This window comes from Leuciscus leuciscus (genome assembly GCF_965113295.1).
Source record: "Leuciscus leuciscus genome assembly, chromosome: 14".
Classification (NCBI taxonomy): domain Eukaryota; kingdom Metazoa; phylum Chordata; class Actinopteri; order Cypriniformes; family Leuciscidae; genus Leuciscus; species Leuciscus leuciscus.
The window spans coordinates 9,910,877-9,931,199 of NC_138738.1; the positions used below are offsets into that span (position 1 = coordinate 9,910,877).

The 20,323-nt window shown below is 36.1% G+C and overlaps 1 protein-coding gene across 4 annotated transcripts; it reads left to right on the forward strand.

Moving 5' to 3' along the window:
* The first annotated feature begins 5,945 nt into the window (after positions 1 to 5,945).
* On the forward strand, positions 5,946 to 20,051 carry arl8ba (ADP-ribosylation factor-like 8Ba). Of its 4 annotated transcripts, XR_014211562.1 has the most exons (8): positions 5,953 to 6,190; positions 6,536 to 6,703; positions 6,920 to 7,007; positions 7,104 to 7,165; positions 7,951 to 8,109; positions 8,565 to 8,924; positions 8,955 to 10,399; positions 16,402 to 16,482. XR_014211562.1 is itself a non-coding variant. In XM_082190026.1 (7 exons), the coding sequence occupies exons 1-7, from the start codon at positions 10,184 to 10,186 to the stop codon at positions 19,111 to 19,113; spliced, it is 654 nt and encodes a 217-aa protein (XP_082046152.1). In that variant the 5' UTR covers positions 10,167 to 10,183; the 3' UTR covers positions 19,114 to 20,051. The 4 variants fall into 4 exon arrangements, 1 of the variants encoding a protein (XP_082046152.1); XR_014211560.1 differs by having other exon boundaries at positions 5,946 to 6,190; positions 6,920 to 6,989; positions 8,565 to 10,399; XR_014211561.1 differs by having other exon boundaries at positions 8,565 to 10,399.
* Positions 20,052 to 20,323: the final 272 nt, after the last annotated feature.

Consider the following 20,323-nt stretch of genomic DNA (forward strand, 5'->3'; position numbering starts at 1 on the left):
GACACTGCAAGACGTCGGCAATACACGCAGACCACCACTTCTTAATGACATCATCATCTGGTTTTTTTTCCTGTTTTTTGCAATAAATTTTATGATAGTTGACGTTCAATAAAAAAGAAAATATCACTTAAATATCAGTTTTATATTTTCATTTCAACCCTCAGCCTCATTTTCTATCAGATAATAATACATGGGTAACACTTTATTTTGATGGTTCCCTTTAGACATCCTGTAGGTTGGATTCAATAAAAAAACTTGCTGCATAAAACAAGTGTAATTTTTATTTTTTATTTTACATCCCTTATACACAACAGTATACAATTTATTTTGTCGCTCACAAAATGAACACAGATTGAAATGAAAATATAATAATCTCACCATAAATGCATTTAATTAAATCAAATGTAGTAATCTCACCATAAATGTATTTCATTAAATACTACTATTTTTCACAGTCATCTTTTTTACTTTAAGACCGGGGTAAAGCAAGGAAAACTATAATTTACCTCAATAAGGCGACATAATGAACAGCACTCGTCTCATTCGTGGAGGTGGAAAAACAAGTTATTTGTGACATGCAAGATTTATTGCATTAAAATTGAAATGCAAAAGAAAAGGCATGAGAGTCGGCTGTTTTTGTCAATTTTAAGTTTTAATTTAAAATGTTTGCGATTTTAAAATAAGTAGCCTACATGGTTAAATATTTTACCACTTGCTTGAGCAACTTAATATATAAATCTATATAGAAGTAGCCTAATACATTGAATAATACGTTGTTTAAATTGTGTTAACGTATTATTCATGAACTCGTGAATACGTCTGTTAAAGAGTGTATGTGTACAAAGAGAATCACAATGCTGACAAAACTTTTTTTTTTTAAATAAAAGTTGCTGATAACTTCTGGATTTGAAATAAAAAAAAGTGAGTAGGCCTATGTGTTTGTGGTACAGCCGCGGATCAGTTACGCACTGCAAACGCAGCATATGTGAAAGCAGTATAGCGCGTGCTGCTCCTGCACCGCATACGCACTGCAACACGCACCGCATACGCACTACAAACGGAGTATGTGTGAAACGGGCGTGAGGTCTTCAAATCTCAGGCTTTTCCCCTTGAAATCTTATTAAAACCAAGCTTAGCTCAAAATGGTTGGATTTAGCGCTGTCAGTAGGGTGTGAGGTGTGAATAGTTGATGTTTGTGCGGGTTCATGTGCGTCTTTTATTAAAGGTCACAGTTCATCCTATTCTCTCTCATACACACATATACACAGAGTGATATTTAAGCATCCATTAGCTTTCAGTTAGCAAATATGTTTGTTCCAATAGTCTTTTTTTTAAATAAATGCACTTTTAATTACAGGTCAAGCAAAGAATATAAAAGTAAAAAAGTAAAGAATATAATATCATTCCACTGATGTGACAAAGAAAATGACAATGGAAGAACAGTGGAAAAGGAAAGTTATTTGAGAGGAAACACAAGTCATTTTGATTGTCACAATAATACCACACATGCATTAGGAAAGTAAATAGGACCAATTCCAATTTCATGTTGAATTTTGGTTTCATAAAAATAGAAAAGATGTAATATGATTGTCCGTAGGTCAATTTAGTGTATAAAGCAGGACCTGCAAAAACAGGACCTTACATTATGTATATTTCTTTTTCATTCTACACTCTAAACAAAAATGGTGCTAAATAGCACTAAAAGTGGTTCATTGGCTTGTAATCATAGGGGAACCACTTTAAGTGCCATATAGCACCTATCTTTAAAGGTGCTATACAGCACATTTGTCAAATGGTGCTATGTAGAACCATAAGAGGTGCCATATAGCACCTTGGTTGTTTATAATTGCTTCAACAAAAATGGTGCTCAACAGTATACCCAACAGTGGTTCTTTGGCTCGTAATAATAGGGGAACCTATTTTGGTACTATATGGCACTTAAAGGTATAGCGGAGGATCTTTCCAAATTTTAGATAAGACCCGCCCTCTCCACTTTTTGAAAAGTTTGATTGATTCACTAGAATGATTGACAATTAGGAGGACCAATAGTTTAGACTACCCACCAGGAAGTAAAACATCCTCTGCTATACCTTTAATTTTCTTTGAGGAATGCGCGCTCGCTCACGTGCACCTGACATGCACAGTGCACACTAATCGGCGCGTACGTTTTTATTTAATTATATATTTATTTATAATGAATTTTTTTTTTACTTTCAAAATGACAGAATTCAACAACAAGTTCTTGACACATTTTCAAATTGTGTAAGTATAAATTTAAACACGTTTTTAAACATAGCTTCTCTCGTCACTCATTTGTTTAGCCAAATTATTTGACTAGGCCTACACAAATAACAAAAAGCAGTTAATATGTGAATATAGCTTTTTATTGAAGTTTGTGACATAATTTCAGTAGGCTATATCCTATATATCTGACTTCACATCCACACACATTTTTTCTGTGGTCAAAAAGTCTTGTGTGGGGGCCCTGGAATATATATAGGCGGGACTTGTATTCAGGAAAATCACTATATTTTAATGTCATTTTTCTAATCCTATCACCAACTAAACTAAGAGACTAAGTGAGCCTTTAAATAACTGTAGGTGCTTAACAGGTTTTTTGTATGGTAATGGTGCCATAGCACCTTAACCACCCCAAAGAACCGCTAAAGAACCGCTGAAGAACCAAACTGGGCTTAACAGGTTCTTTAAATGGTAGTGGTGCTATATAGCACCTTAACCACCGCAAAGAACCCCTGAAGAACCGCTGAAGAACCATTTTTTTTTAGTGTGTAATGTTAACCAGTAGCTAAATAGCAATTTGGACATTTTAGCAAATGTAAATTCGGTCTGGTTATTCTGTTATGGAAAATCATCTTGGGGTTACGTATCTGAGAAGGGAACAAGACGCTGCATCAGTTGCTGCCACTATGGGGACACACCCTGTCTCTACCTGATGTCAGTCATCTCCTACTTTTATTTTTGTACTCTACTATACTGTCAAAAAGCACCGTCCTTCGGATGAGACGTTAAACCGAGGTCCTGACTCTCAGTGGTCACAAAAAAATCCCAGGATGTCTTTTGAAAGAGTAGGGGTGTGACCCCGGCATCCTTGCCAACTTTGCCCAGTGGCCTCTGTCCATCATGGCCTCCTAATCATCCCTATATACTCATTGGCTTCATAACTCTGTCTCCTCTCCACCAATAAGCGGGTGTATGGTGGGCGTTCTGGCGCAATATGGCTGCCGTCGCATCATCCAGGTGGATGCTGCATATTGGTGTTGGTTGAGGAGATCCCCCCCTTCTATGTAAAGCGCTTTGAGTGCAGAGAAAAGCACTATATAAATGTAATGAATAATTTTTTTAATGAATTATTATAGTGTGCAAAGCTCCACCAGTCTTCCCAGCCACCGCATATACTTCGATGTGCACCTGACATAGTGTTTAGAGGGTAAAATAGGAGCCATCAGCAATGAGGATGTCCTGAAAGAAAGGTAATTTGCTAAATTCCTTTCCACCTGAGGCATCCACCCATAACCCTGCTCGCCCAGCCTCAGCAAACATAAGGCTAGAGCTGCGGGGCTCAGCGGCCAGGAGCGGAGTTTCCTCAATGGGAAATCATGGAGGAACACAGTGTTTGAATTGTCTGCTTGCCACATTCGGCTTACCTTCATATTCTTAACACAGCACACAAATATGCAGCTTCCTGAAGACAAAAAAGTTGATGACGTATTCTTAGGCACCCTATATGCTGGGGCGCACCTTGCGACATCATTGCACTGCGTCAGCCGTTGAATGGCGTGTTTGTTCACGTGCCTCAGACACCGGGTTCTGCAAGGGCGTGTCCCCATTAACATCTTTTTTCACATGGAAATACATCACATTACCATATTAAAATGGGCTGTGAATGGTATTTCACATCAAGTAATTTTACAAATGACACTAAAAAAACTGTTTACGACTCTCAGGCTGGTACAGCGGTTGTCAAATCAACGAAGGGTTAAGAGATCCTTTGACGAAGTGGTACTTCCTGTTATACTACGCAGTCTAGATTACCTCGATAACACAAACTGGAGTTATCAGAGACAGAGATGTTTTTATTACCCATAGCAGAGCATTTTGTAGGTGGTGGAGAACTGTAAATCAGACAACGATTAAATCGTTTCTGTGACATGCCTATCAAAACTGGTGATAGTGGTTAGCTTAAGTTTCCTAGAAATATACACCAACCAATGGAGAACATAGACTAACCACAAGGCCACTGCTTCAACAGTAATAAGGACGTGATGCTCAGCTGTATCAATCCCACTCTTCTTCTCTTTCTCTATTACTTATTGACTTTTGCACAACAGTTTGCACAACAGAACCATCTGCTGGGTCCTGATCCAACTGAATCTTAATATAGAGATGCCACTAGTGTCACTTCATCAGCCACTTACTGCTATAGGGCCCTATCTTACACCCAGCGCAATGTAGCGCCAAGCGCGACGCAAGTGTTTTTGCTAGTTTCAGTCCGACGCAGTTATCATTTTCACGTCCTGCGCCACGTTGTTTAAATAGCAAATGCATTTGCGCCCATTTGTGCGCCCATGGGCGTGCTGGTCTGAAAACGAGGTGTGTTCTGGTGCATTGTTGGCACGTTGCTATTTTGAGGCAACAGAAATAGATTGCGCCATTGACCAACTGAAACCTGGTCTAAAGTCAATGGCGCAATATTTTTTTATGTGGCGGGTCCACAACGCGCGTACACTCTGCTTATTAAACACACAGGGACGCACAGCAGCACACAAATATTTAAAATAAAAGGATTACAATGTAAAATATTATTATTGTGTACATAAAGATATGGTGGAATCTGGCTTGTCCCGTAGATGGTCTGCTTGCGCTCTTTTACCTCAGATGGCTTCGGTCTTTTCACTATCAAATGCCGTCATGTAAATAGCGAATCTGCCATGGCACGAGCGCAACTGGCATTTAAAGGGAATGGGAGATGAGACTCTGATTGGTTTAACACATGTAAATCCCAAAACACATCCATTACTCATTTAGAGAATAGGGACAACCCTTTTAGACTATGCGCCTGGCGCGCAGACCATTTTTCCCGTCGTTAAACTAGCAAAAGTGGATTCAGACATGCCCTAAGTGTACTAGCGCCGTGCGCTTTAGAACATTAAAATTAGAACGTTAAAATAGGGCCCATAGTGTACTTGTGATTTTTGCTGACATTAAAAGAGAAGTTGTCCTTTCACCAGAACGATAGGTAACTCTTCCCTATATTGGCTGCCTCATGTGATTAGACCCGCATGATTTCTTTCTTAACACAAGAGAAGAAATTCTGAATTTACTTTTATTCATTTGAGTTTTTTGCATAGATTAACCATTTTAGTGAACAGATCTTTAAATAACCTTTTTTTTCACTACGAAGAACATAAATATTAATGATGTAACAAACCTTTTTCATTATAAAGAACCTTCTGTCCAATGGAAAGGTTTCATAGATGTCAAGGTTCTTCATGGAACCACAGATGCCAATAAATAACCTTTATGTGTAAGTGTGTAATGAAAGTTGAATAAAAATAAGTTACTTTAACATACATTATTCTATTGTATTCCTCAGAAGAAAGAAAACTCCAAAGTTTGGAAACAACATGAGGATGAGTAAATGTTGGCAGAATGTTTATTTTTGGATTGACTATGACCCACAACCTCATGCTCTATGAAACTGTGAATTATAGTAAATATGTATCCACATCCAGTCATACTTTCCATGTCAACCAACAGCATCAAATACATTGTCCTTAAAAGTAAAATATGAAAGACTTTCAGGGGTATGAATCTTTCCCAAAGAAAATTACTCAGATCTCATGCTTTCCAAAGAAATTCTTGGAAAGATTTTCAGGGAGTTGAATACAAGAATTTCTTTGCATGTTCTCACTCTCAGTTCTATTGGCTCTTTGGTTTTGACCTGTCTTCCTCATCATGCTCACGCCTCTGCTTTGTGGGTGTAACGTCAGACTATAAAATGTGAGAAGAGAGCAAACCTCAATCTACCGCTGTGATACAATGGACACTGCTAAGCTCTGGTTTACACTGCTCTGTGTTTGTGGCAGCTGGATTTCAAGTTTGGCTATAAACTGTGACTGGACCACTGAGTATGAACTTGAACAGAAATGTTGTAAAGCCTGCCCTTTGGGTAAGATTACCATGATATTCTCAAGACTATGATAAACGCTGTCATTTATTCTCTGTTCATGATTTTTGCATTTAGAGTGTTAAAGTTGGTGATGTTTTGAGCTGAACTTATGTGTCTATAATTTGAGTTACAGCTAATTAGCATTATATTTAATAGCATTATTATTAAATGATTATTATTTAAACACTATTTGATAATTGATACCTGAGACATTATATGGAGTTCCCTGGTAGAACCTTATGGAGAAACGCATAATATCATCATAATATTCATCATAATAATACAATCATAATATTAAAGTAAGATGTGAAATGCTCAAACTTACTTTAAACTTTGTTTTGACAGGTGAGTATCCCAAAGGCTCATGTCAAGAGAAATGTGAGAAATGTCCACAAATCCCTCTTCCGGAAAAGGTCAAATGTTTCTGTGATAATGATTTATGCTTAAATGAAGACTGCAGCAGTTGTGAGAAAAGAAAAATCTGTAAACCTGGACTTCAACTGAAAAGAACGGGTAAGGCATTTGTTTTTATTTAATCAAACAAAATGACACATGTCTCCAAAATGATTAATATTTAGAGCTCCTCCTCTCTATGTGTCTTTCCTGGGGGCTTTTTTTCTAATGGTCATAGTGTGTAAAGGGCATGAGGTCAGAGAGACATTAAAGTGATTCATGATAGGCCTACTATTTTAAACCCTTCAATTGCCTTTTTTTCTGGTGTTTTGACAGGTAACTTTGTCTACAATTACTATTGTGAGGATTGTCCAAACAACACTTACAATGATGCTGAGGACAGCAGGTGTAAATCCATTACAAAGTAAATCTTTGTATTTGCTACATTTCATTGGAGTTCTTAAATGAATAGTAATGCCTTGAGATGGTTTATCAGGTGATAACTGAGTTTCACAATCAGGTGTGTTGGTGATGTGATCTTCCCTGGAAACAAGACCCACAATGCAAGATGTGTCTCTTCTGGTTTGTACATTTTACTACTGAAACACATACTGTCATTATGTTTCCAGGAACCATATTTCCATTCATATGACATATTTGTAATTAAAAATGTATGATACACTACTGTTTAAAAGTTTGGGGTCAGAAGGATTTGTAATGTTTTTTGAAAGAAATCTCTTATCCTCATCAAGGCTTATTTATTTGATCAAAAACACTGTAAAGACAGGAATATTGTGAAATTTTACAATAACATTTTCAAATAATTGTAAACTATATTTTAATATAGTTTAAAATGTAATTTATTAATGTGATGGCAAAGGTCATTTTCAGCATCATCATTGCTCCATGTCTTCAGTGTCACATGATCCTTCTGAAATCATTCTAAAATGCTGATATGCGCTCAAGAAATATTCTTTATTATCAATGTTGAAAACAGTTGTGTTGAAATATCAGGATTCTTTGATGGAAGTTCAAATAAACAGCATTTATTTGAAATTTATACTGTCACTGTTAATCAATTTGATGCATTCTTGCCAAATAAAAGTGTTAAAAAGCTTTTTAACCCAAACTTTTGAAATGTAGCGTGCATATATTGAAATTGGAAAGTTGATATGTATATATATAATATACTATATATTATTTATTTATATATACTATATATTTCAATATATTACCATTGCATTTATTGATGAGTTGTTGATGATTTTGAGGATGAATCTTAAATTACTATATGCTCTATCTGAAATAGTTATCTTACAAGGCATTTCTCACACAACCCTGGTACTTCTTCTAAATTTCCCATATAGGTGTAAGAAATAATACAGATCCCTCAACAAACAAACAAGAAACTGGGATCCAGTCTCATCCGCTCATTGTGACCTGTTTAGTAGTCACTGTGTTGACCTGCTTCGTTTTTATCATGTATACTGCTTTCCAAATGTACAAATACAAGATGCTCCTAAAATGTAAGTAACATTTTCATGTTTGTCAAATTTCTAGTTTTCTAATGGATGTAGAATATGGTCATGCAGAATAAGGCATTAATATTTACTTTATAAGTACTAATAAACAGCCAATATCCTAGTAATATGCATGTTAATAAGAAACTAATGAGAATTGCACCTTACGCTAAACCGTTACCACACTATAAAAAATGTGGCTGCGATTTAGTTATAACAACTTAAAATTTGTTGAGATAACTTAAATATCCAACTTAACTAAAGTTAACTAAACTTAATATTTTAAGTCAAGCATGAACACATACTTTTTAAAGTTGAAACAATGTTGGATTTTAAGTTGTTATAAATAATCGCAGACATTTTTTTTACAGTGCATATCCAAAATGTATTGGTGTACGTAATATGAAATAATTTTTTGTAAATGAAATTCCTATGTCTGATATAATCGCACCTTTCCACAGTAAGAAAACCATGCACACGCGTATTGCCCTCTGACACATGCAGTTGCAAACTGTCCAAGGAGGAAATGGGTTATGGATCTGACTCCAAGTCAGAGGTATCAGAAGAATATAGCAAAAGTGTGATATCAACAGCTTTCCTTGAATGTTCTTTGTGATGTGAAGAACACCCAATGAATTGGGTGCTTGAATAAATTGGATCTGTATTGCTCAGACAAAGGTCTTATCACTTCAGTTTCCAACAGATTCACATGAGCTGAGATAACAGGAAAATACCACGTGCTTGTTTTTGTCTTGATGGAACATTTGCTCTCTGAAGCTGAGTCATGCAAGAGGATATTTACTGTTAACTGTATCTTGTAAGTGTTAAACCATTGAAGGACAGCCTTTCAGATTTTTGGAAAGAGCAGAAGACAGTTAGTGAATTATATATTTAAGCTAAAGTAGTCAAACATTACAAATGTTTTTTTTTCCACAACAGATAAAACCTTTGGGGTGGTAATGAAGAGAGAAATATGTCTTAAGTACAGTAGCACCAAAGATTAAAAGGCACAACTACCAGCATCTAATGCTCATGTTGGTCTTATTGTATTGATGTTCTTCTGATCACATGTGTGAATATGACGTATAGTTTGCTCTCTGTCTGCTTATACAGCTATTTCTGCTTTAAGGGACAGTTGTTTCACTTTCACATCTGTTTTGATTTGACTGTCAACTATTATTCATTACATTTATTGTATCAATATGCACCATGTTCTACAAATATATATATAAAATCCATCACTTGGACATTTTTGCTAAACAACACTTGAGTCATCTTGTTGCAGACATATGTATTTTTGTGAAATAATTTCACCGCAATTTTGAGTAGTTTTATTTGCAGTTATTAAATGTTATGGTCATTAGCCATTAGAGTTACAATGTGCAAATACTTTTTTTTTAGAAAGGAAATGTAACTGTATTTTAGTATTTTTTATTGTGAATTAAATGTTATGTTCTACATAAGTTTTATGAGCTGTATAATGGGAACAATACATTGATCTGACATGTGAAATTAAAATAAAGTGGTAACACTTGACAATAAGGTTCCATTTGCTAACATTAATTAATTATGTTAGTTAACATGAACTAACAATTAAAAATGCTTCTAATTTATTAATCTTAGTTAATGTTAACATTTTTAAAATTAAAAGTTAATATTATTTAATGAACCTGTCCTGAACTAACAAGCAATAGACCTAGTTGTTTTTTCATTAACTAACGTTAACAAATATGAATAAATATTGTACAACTATATCATTCTTAGTTTCATTAACGTTAACTAATGGGCAACTTATACTGTAAACTGTTATCATAAAACTTAATAAAACCATTAAAAGACTGCAGTATGTGCCTAGTACATATGGTTTTGTTTTAACGTTGTTGAGTTTGTAAAATGCCACACTGTGCTTCATGACACAAACGAATCACTGGTTTGGCTTTTTTTGTTTGTTTTGTAATGGACTTTTCGAAGGAACCGATTCGCTGAAATGAGTCGGACTGCTGCAGGACTGCGCATAAGGTGCGCAGCTTCAACGCGAATGAACACACATTCAGTTCGCAAACGTATCACAGTCAGTCATATGACAGCGGTCAGTTCCTCCCAAACACTACATTACGTTTCTAGTGGTGAAAAACATTGCAAACAACACAAACCTGTAAAATCTTACATCAAAATGTTGGCACTCATTAACCGCCTCTTGGACTGGTTTAAGGCTCTCTTTTGGAAGGAAGAAATGGAATTAACCCTCGTCGGGCTGCAATATTCGGGCAAAACGACGTTTGTTAACGTAATCGCGGTGAGTATTTGCGGTTAGCATGAGCTAGTTTAACAAATCTAAGAGACTGAATGTTTCTAGTTTCTAACTTTACTAACAGATAATGAAGCTAATTTTACTTAAATTCACTGTAGTCGTCTGGAACAGACCAACTTAGGGACTGAAAATCAACGTTTTTGGGAAAGCTAACCGGCTAACGTTAGCCCCCAGATGACCATCAATAATTTGATTGCGTAGGTAGGCGATGGTTTGTGTTGACAACAGTTGACAGTTTACCGTTTACATCCTGTGAAATGTGCTTCACGTCCACATATTTTCGACCCTATAAACTTGTTATAATGTCAGCTCAATTTAACCCTGGAACATTTTTGTTTTCGTGATCGGAGTTCTAGAGAGAAATCAATATCCAACTATTGGTGGCAGGCAGCTTTCTGTAAAACTAACTGGTTTAATTAGTTGTTACGTATTCCTATCCCAAGCATGTGAATTTACAACCCAATGTGTCATTCTCAGCTTTAAGGGTGCACTCAGTCGTTTTTATAATAAAAAAAATGTTATGCATAAAGAAATCAACAACACTTTTTAGAAATATGATGACGTGAAGACTCTAGAATGTATCAGTCTTCTAGAAAATATTTTATTTTACATGGAGCGGGTCACCCCATCATGGGCGCCGCCATGTTGACATGAAATGATCATCCATGCAATTTACCCACTTGCTACTATTAATAATAACAATTAAATATAACACAGTCATCATAAACACACCAAGTATACTGCCGACCTGCAAACAGCCAGTGACAGTACATGGTAGCACTCAGCTGTGTAATAGCACAAAGCACCAACAATGTGAAGAAAAAAAAACACTCTTTGAAATTGGGTCAAATAATGTGTTATATGGAAGTGCCTCATATTAGACTTGATGCACAAAAAAAATGGACAAATGTCAAGCGGTAGCCATAATTAGTAAACAAACTTTATGCATCAACACGGAAAGGCATCGGTATAAAGTCTAAAACCACTGCAGGATTTCATGCTCAAATATTGTGTTGTTCCCTTGACGAGCTTGTTTTTGCTGATGGGAAACTGGATGTTTGATTTAGGAAGCACACAAGTAATCACACTTGTTTATTTTCTCCATAACATCAGTTTTCATCAATCCAGGTATCATCAATCAAAAGTGAGTCACTTATTAAAATCTTTGCTCATATACAGGCAAGGCAGTGTAATAATAATAATAATAATTCATTACATTTATATAGCGCTTTTCTCTGCACTCAAAACGCTTTACATAGAAGGGGAAATCTCCTCAACCACCACCAATGTGCAGCATCCACCTGGATGATGTGACGGCAGCCATAGTACGCCAGAACGCACACCACACACCAGCTTATTGGTGGAGAGGAGACAGAGTGATGAAGCCAATTAGTATATATGTGTGTGTGTGTGTATATATATATATATATATATATATATATATATATATATATATATATGGGGATGATTAGGAGGCCACGATGGACACAGGCCATTGGGCAAATTTGGCCAGGATGCCGGGGTTACACCCCTACTCTTTCGAACTTGATACTTGTATTAAAGGGATAGTTCACCCAAAAATTAAAATTCTGACATCATTTACTCACTCATGTTGTTCCAAACCTGTATGAGTTTCTTTCTTCTGTTGAACACAAAAGAAGATATTTTGAAGAATGTTGGTAACCAGGCAGTTGACAGTAGCCATTGACATAGTATTTTTTCCTACTATGGAAATCAATGGCTACTGTCAACTGTCTGGTTACCAGCATTCTTCAAAATATCTTCTTTTGTGTTCAACAGGACAAAGAAACTCGTACAGGTTTGGAACAATCTGGGGGTGATTAAATGATGACAAAACTTTCATTTTTGGGTGAACTATCCCTTTAATTGCATATGCCTGTATGTGACTAATAATTAATTCCTAATAATACTGTTTTATCTGCATTGCATTGTGTTATGTTGTTGATTAGACACATGCCCTGTGTCTAACTGGACCTCCTCTGTCTTGAGGCAAAATAATAATATATAACCTCATACTCTGAATCAAGACTACATGTACTGTAGTACTTGTTCCACAAGATCATTCCTAATCCTAATCTAACAAGTAGTTCCACTCTCTGTTCTTGCAAGCACTGTATGTATGTTTCTAGTTTCTGGCATTAGTCACAAGACTCACAAACATTTAATGCGGTTCTTCCTGGTCAAGTGACGTCCTCCATCATGTGATTTGGTGCACGAGTAAGCAAAATGTGCTGGTCACAGTAGTTCATTGTTTTTTTTAGTTACCATGGTAGAATACTAGACACTATGAATGTAATGTGGTATACCAACTTTCAAATTGTATTTGTGTTGCTCAAAATGCTTCTGGCGCATTAGTTGTTGGCTGAAGTGTTCAGTGTAAATATTGGCCTCATGTGTTGCCTATATTTGTAGTTCTCTCTTCTGTAATCACTTCCCTCAAATTGTCAAAACGGATTTAAAAAAAATTGTTTTCAGAATGATCTTTTTTTCGAAAAGGTCTAATTGACCTTTTGAGGGAGAGTTCTTATGAATAACAAGCATGCCAGGCATTCAGAAGATTTTGAGCTTCAGAGTATGCTGAAGGAAGGGAATTCGTAAAACTTGGAGTCCCTCATAAGCTGTGGCGTAATACAAATCCTGTGACTACATAAGTCGGATTTGTCACTTAAACTTCACATGAATTGGTCACATTAGCCCATTTTTGTGTTTTGCATCATGTAATATGAATATTCATTGGTTGGAAATATTTCTGTTGTATATTTGTTTTCATTCATTTCAACTGAAAAGGACTTTGATATAGAGAGAGAGACCATTTATAGATTTGACATTAGGTGTGAGTTGGGTCAATGCAGCATAATAGAGTTCAAGGAGTTCCTTTCTGAATATAGGATGGAATAAAAACAAGCTGTGTTTTCTGATAAGAACTGCTAGAAATGTTGTTACTACTAGACATGAAAAAGCAGACATATAGGACTTTCCCTCATCAAGGCAGACCACCTTAACTCTGAGTCATTGCAGGAGGTGGTCATGTGGTTTAGACAAGCATCTTGCTCACGTTTTTTTTATATACTTGTAAATACTAGGAATTCCTAAAGATAAAGATCATCATGATGCTATTTATTCGTGTGATTAATTATATATTTAAACCAGTATGGCACAGAAAAACTTCTGCACACAGGCATTATTTATTTATTTAGTGTTTTCTGAGCAGACATACTGCAGCTAAATTTGTATTATGCATCATTTAGTGAATTGCTGGCTCACAGCGTTCAGGAGAATAGTTTTTGCTGTCTTCGCCCCATCGTCTCTATAAAAACTCTTGCTGTGTAGGCTAATCATTTCAGCGCTTCAGGTGGGAATCACATCTTCTGAGGTGACCATGTGTGTATCTCATTAATTGTTTAAATGGAGTAACTAGTGCAATTAAGCTTGTTTCCCAACCACTGTGCACACTAGCATGACAGGTTGTCAGGTGCGCCGTGGAAAAGTGTCAAATGCCAAATAAATAAATGCTACGATATTAGAAAATATCGTCGCTGTCACCTTGTATCTATATTTCATAATTTTTTGTTTCATTTTATTTTTAAAAATCAATGCTATTGGTCAAATATTTGGGTTTTACAAATATTTAACCAATGAAAGTATTAAAAAGAGCTTGTGACAAACCTCTTAAGTATGGCTACACGATTAATATTAAATCGAAAGTGATTTGGCAAAACGATTTGAGTTTGGAGTAAAAACATGTTATTAAATGTTCCCTTTTGTTGGACAACAGGTTTTTGCTTCAAATGATTCTCATTTTTGGAAAGATGTTTGATGCTTTTTGCTTTTTCAAAGGCACGTTATAAGCGACTCAAACACGCAGTGCTTTTAGATGGAGCAGCATTACTACTCATCACAGAGCCGTGCTTCACTGACAAGCTACGCATAATAAAATAATTGCACTAAGACTGATCGGTTTAAGTGAGATTTAGTGTTAATTCCAATTAATCGTGCAGCCCTACTCGTAACTCCATTGAATCCTCAAACTGTCGGTCAAACCCATAGGGTCAAACGGTATAACTCCACCCGCCTCTATTGTGAATGTAGTGCCACACACGATTTGGAGAGTCTCTGCTTGTTTGCAGTGCAAGGGTAAATAAATAACTGATGTTTGATTAACTAAAGCATTTTATTTACTCAAGAAAACACTATGTCTATAAAGGCTAATGTTTTATATATTCGAAGAGCAGAGAAGAGTCTTGTATTTGCCGTCTAGCCTTTGCATATGTAATGAACAACACGAAAAACTAAGTGCCCACTAGAGCTGCACGATTCTGGGTATTATTGTGTTGTTTTAAACAGAGATACTGCCTCAGACAAATCTCTGTCATTCGCTGGTTAAAAACTTTGCAACTCCATCTGAGCTTGATTTTCATAAAATGTTAGGCTAATATTATAATGTCTCGTGCACGTGTCGGACCATATATAAAGCCACAATACCAACTTTGATTACGCAGTATTTAATTATTGAAAAATTAATTAAACGATATGAGCGACGATATGTAAATTTGTTGTTTTATCATCACAAACAACATCATATAACTACTTGCATGACTGTATTGTGTTCTCCTACCTGACTTAAGTTTAACATTAAATGTGAGTGCTACTTTAAATACAATATCCAGATTAATATGCCATTTAAAGCAATGCATGTTTGTGCATTAGTGTGCCGTGGGACTTTATTTTTTACTTTCCAAAATCTGTCTGTATCTCTCTGAGTAATGATGGCTGATAGTGTGAAGGGGCTGGTTATCTTTCCCGCTGTTGCCAGACAGTCTGAGATAGTGTGCTGACTCAGTAACCCTTTGTTCACTATTAGCTGCAAGAGCCATGCAGCCAGAGCTGTTGACTCCGCAATCTTGAGCAGCACTACATTTATATTCTCTTCAGTTATTTTCCTTAGTTTGCCTACTTTGCAAATATGCTGTCAAATACTTAATTTAGTTTTTTTGTTTCCTTGATTGGGTTATAGAACATTTGTCAAGGGCAGTTAGTTCCATTGCATGTGATTGCTTTGGTATGATATTTTTATAGCACGGTATCAGTAAGCATTGTGACATTATCTTTGCTAAATATTCAATATTGGAATAATTTTCATTATCAGGTTGACGTATATATAATTGCTAATATTAGCCAATGGAAGAAATTACATCTACAGATTTGACTATGCAGTCAAGAACTGAAGGAGTGTGTTCGAATACTTTGTGGTGGTCCTAATGTTTAAAAAGAAAGTTTTACTGGCAACAGTGTGACAAATAAGGGAAAGTGTTTATAGGGAGGGAATTTTCCCTTATTAAGGCAAACCACATCAAAACTGAATCATAAATGGAGAGGTGGTCTTGTGGTTTAGACCTGCCTCATAAGTCAGGCAGGTCTATACCAGGTCAGTAATATACTAATACGTTTTTATTAATGATGTGACTAAAATACTGTGATTGCGGACTACTAAAGATGAATTCCTAAATGGTTGTCAAATTTCAAGAGTGTCAAGAGTGTATTGTTTGAATAAACATTAGGAATGCAAGAAGTTTTATTAGAATCGCAAAATATTGTAATTGTATAATAATCACCATATTGGCACAGAGCTTTAGAGTTGACTGTGGCAATGGCCTGAATTTGAGAATCTCTGTAGATTAGTACAGTAGATGGCAATATACCATGAGAATTTCCCAGAGCGGTCTTGAGGTTTTTTTTTGTTTGTGAACTTTCATTATGAATCATAGATCAAATAAATGTTTCTGATGGGAAGCCCTTAACTACCAATCACTGCAGGCCTACGCTTACAGCAATAGGAAAAGAAACTGGGCGTCAAAAAAACCAAAACAAAGTAAAGAAGTTGTTTTAGGTAGAATAATGGAAACATTTAATCACAAACAAGTCTTAAGTCCATGAGTTGTTAATATGTGCTATATTATCCTCCCCAGTCAGGCCAGTTCAGCGAAGACATGATTCCTACCGTTGGGTTCAACATGAGGAAGGTCACAAAAGGCAACGTCACCATCAAGGTTTGGTCCTTTTTAATGAATAATCTTGGTTTCTTTGGATTCAGGAGAAAAATAAGGTGCAAGTTTAATTGTAAATAATAAACACTGAAACTAACGTGGGTCTTATTACTGTGCAGATCTGGGATATAGGAGGTCAGCCGAGGTTCAGGAGCATGTGGGAGCGATACTGTCGTGGGGTGAATGCAATAGTGTAAGTATCTCTACATCCATATTCTATAAGGGAAAGAGGAAAGTATTCACACTACCAAAATAATAAAAAATGTGCATCCTTTCTCCATTTTCTCTCAAAGGTACATGGTGGATGCAGCGGACCGGGAGAAGGTTGAAGCTTCCAGAAATGAGCTGCACAATCTTTTAGACAAGCCACAGTTACAAGGAATCCCTGTAAGACATTTCCTTGTTTTTTCCCCACATCATTGCTCAAACATATCTTCATCTTCACTGCATAAGTTCCTATGGATGTCTTTGTCTTTTAGGTGTTGGTGCTCGGCAATAAGAGAGATCTACCCAATGCGCTGGATGAGAAACAGCTAATTGAAAAAATGTAAGGAGCTGTACACCACACATGCATTTAATTTCCCCGCTGCTTTTTTAAGTAAAGTCTACATGAAATCAAAATGGACAATACCTAAATTGACTTATCAGTGCAAATGAAAACAAAAACAAATGTTGATTTTAAAAATTGTAATTTACTTACTCCACCTCAAATTTGTTTTATTTTCGCCTGATGTCACCCTGGTCAGATTGCTGGGGAAAGTAAATTGTTAACCAGTATAGCTTTTTATATTACTGTCTCTCTAGGCTAGTAGTTCTCAACTGGTTTGGCCATGGGTCCCACATTCTCCCATTCAACCTACATTTTTAGGAATTTGAACCAAGCAAATTTATTTCTCACAAATGGTTGACACACACCGAAGTACCGTTCCATTTTATGCGTCCAAGTATATTGTTAGAATATTACTAACACTGATGAATAAACAAGGTAAGGCTGTTAAATAGAAGTCCTAGTTTTTCATAATACCCTAAAGTTAGTAAATTGGTATGAGCCACCACAGTCGTCAAAATACAGAATAAAATACAGTGAGAAAATTAAGTGGTATTGTGGGGTTACAATAATAGTTATCATGGTAAATACACAATACTAACATGAACTGTTAATAAAACATATAGACACTGATCCTGATGAATAGAATGAACATCATACCTGTGTGAAAATCGTTTTTAGCTAACACACAATTTATTGGTAGTTTTTGGTAATTTCATGACCTAATTGACAGCGTAAATACAAAGTTGTATGCTTGTAATTTCATTATATATAGTGAAGTAATACACAGCATGCGCCTCTGCATTTGCACTCGCACAGTGTGAGCACAGGATACTGTCCGACAGTGCAGGAAAGTTCGTTTTTCTGAGGTGAGAGACTTTTTCATAACAATTTACTAAAATGTTAGAATAATCACACTGACATATAGCCTGACAACATCTCATCTGACAGCAGATACTAAATCAGGACAATGCATTTTTCTTTGCCACGCTTTACTTAAACTGTGTCTGACAGAAGTGTCATCAGTATTACACACGTCTTTCAAAATAAAAGTCTTGCATCAGAAAAGCATGTACAATTCAGTTTTAGTTGTTGTTTCTTTGACCACACTCTCCGCAACCCACTAAAACAACCTACTTTTTCTTGTGTGACCCACTTTTGGGATGTAACCCACCAGTTGAGAAATACTGATACATAAATGTTTGTGAAAATTGTTTCAATAACTGATCCAGCTAATTCGCATGAACGTTCTTGGTGGGACATACATTCCTAAAGCTGCCATATTGAACGTTATGATTTCTCCCATTCATGTACGAGTGGACTATCTCGGCCTCATACAGCCTCTGATTATATTCTGCCAAATCATATGATGCTAATAAGATTGCCTTGCCGTAATAGAATACTTAATATCATTATAATAATTAGGAAATTGCATTACTGGCTCTGCTCATCCTCATTATAAAGGAATGCTCTATTTAAAAGACAACAACACACAATTTAAATTCTCTCTTTAAAATCATCTTATGCATTTAATAAAAATAAAATAAATAAATAAATAAATAAAAACATTGGATCAGATTGAGAATTGTTGTGTTTTCTAAGAATTGTGTGAGAATGAGTCACAATGTCTAGACAAGTTGAACCATATGTCTGCATGAAATGGAAAGGTCATGGGGTTTTGGGGTCTTGTGTTCGTTGTTGTAAGACTTACTGCCATCTATTGGCTAAGAGTTGTATCTGCTTCTATATTTTCCTGTTGCTGGACTACACTCTGTTTACAGCTTTTCCTGAAATAACTAGTAAGCCTGAAATGAAATACCATACCATACAAATTGTTTTATTGATCCTTTCTCATGTTCTATTTCTTTAGGAACTTGGCTGCTATTCAAGACCGGGAGATCTGCTGCTACTCGATTTCCTGCAAAGAGAAAGATAACATTGGTAAGTAATGTTCCATAAGGATGAGTTGAGATTGCTGTATGGTGTTTCTAGTCTGCTATACTTACATGACACTGTTATGTCCCCTGATTCTCACAGATATTACTCTTCAATGGCTAATCCAGCACTCAAAGTCAAGAAGAAGCTGAAAGTGTCTTCTGAGGGCCCGCTGTCTATCCGCTGCCATGTTCCTCTCACACCACATCCTGCTCGCTTTGTGAAACTGTACAGTTCTCCGTACCGCTCCCCTTACACTACCCTGTTCGTCTGATCCCATAATTCTTCACCAGCTCCTCTTCCCAACTGCATCAGTCATGTCAATGATACATCAGTCGCTAAAAGACGCTAGCCTGCAGAATGAGTTCCTCCACCTCTTACAGCCTGCTGTCGGATGAACATTATGGATTCACGGTTTTGCAAATCCCCGCAGCTCCAGTGATCTCCACTTGGGGTTTCCTGGACAAATCGATTGAAAAACTGAGAAGAATCTAAACTTTAATATAGTGTTAAGCCTTTTGTTCTCTCCAGTCTGTCAGGTTATGCTCATGAGAGAGTATAATATCATTTGGACTGTTGCTTTTATTTCTTTCCACCCCCCCCCTTCCCCTTCGTCTCTTGAGAAGTCTGTAAAATCTAAATGGGGAGCAATCTAGTAAATAAACAGCTCAACAGAAATGTACAAATGATGATCCAGACAGATTTTTACAAAAGTGAGTGTACGTATATTAGAGAGGATGAATGTTTTGCTGGTAAAGGTTTTCATTTAGCTCAGTGATGTCTTGAATCCTGTTCATGAGCTGAGAGAAAGAGTAGGTGAAGTTAAAGTGCCTTGTGCAGTGTCTCTGTCCCTCAAGCTAAACAGTATACCAGGTGTGCCTGCCTGGAACTAGATTGGATCAAGACAGCTTACTTTGAACTGCAAGAACCGAAGAAGGCATGCTTTTTAAGGTAGATTATTGTACTGTTGTCATTATCAACTAAATATTTGTGAAAAGAGGCAAATGTTGGAAACCCCACTTATTATAAATGCACTTTTGTAAATACGATGAACCAATAAATAGATTGTCAACATGTAGGAGGAATCTTGCATTGTTGTGGTTGATTTCTTTTTAGTTTTTTTATGTTGTGGTCAGTAAAGTAGTCATATCTAAAGTTGAGCATTAATGTTATAAATCCTAAATATGTGATCTCAAGTTTTCAAATTTCAAGTTATAAAGGTGCAGCAATTTTTCTTGCTATTGTTATTTCCATATAAAATCGACAAGTTCTCAAGATTTTGATTAAAAATGTATTTCAGTTATAATTATATTCATAATATCAATTTGATTATAATTATATTCATAATGTTATAAATTAATA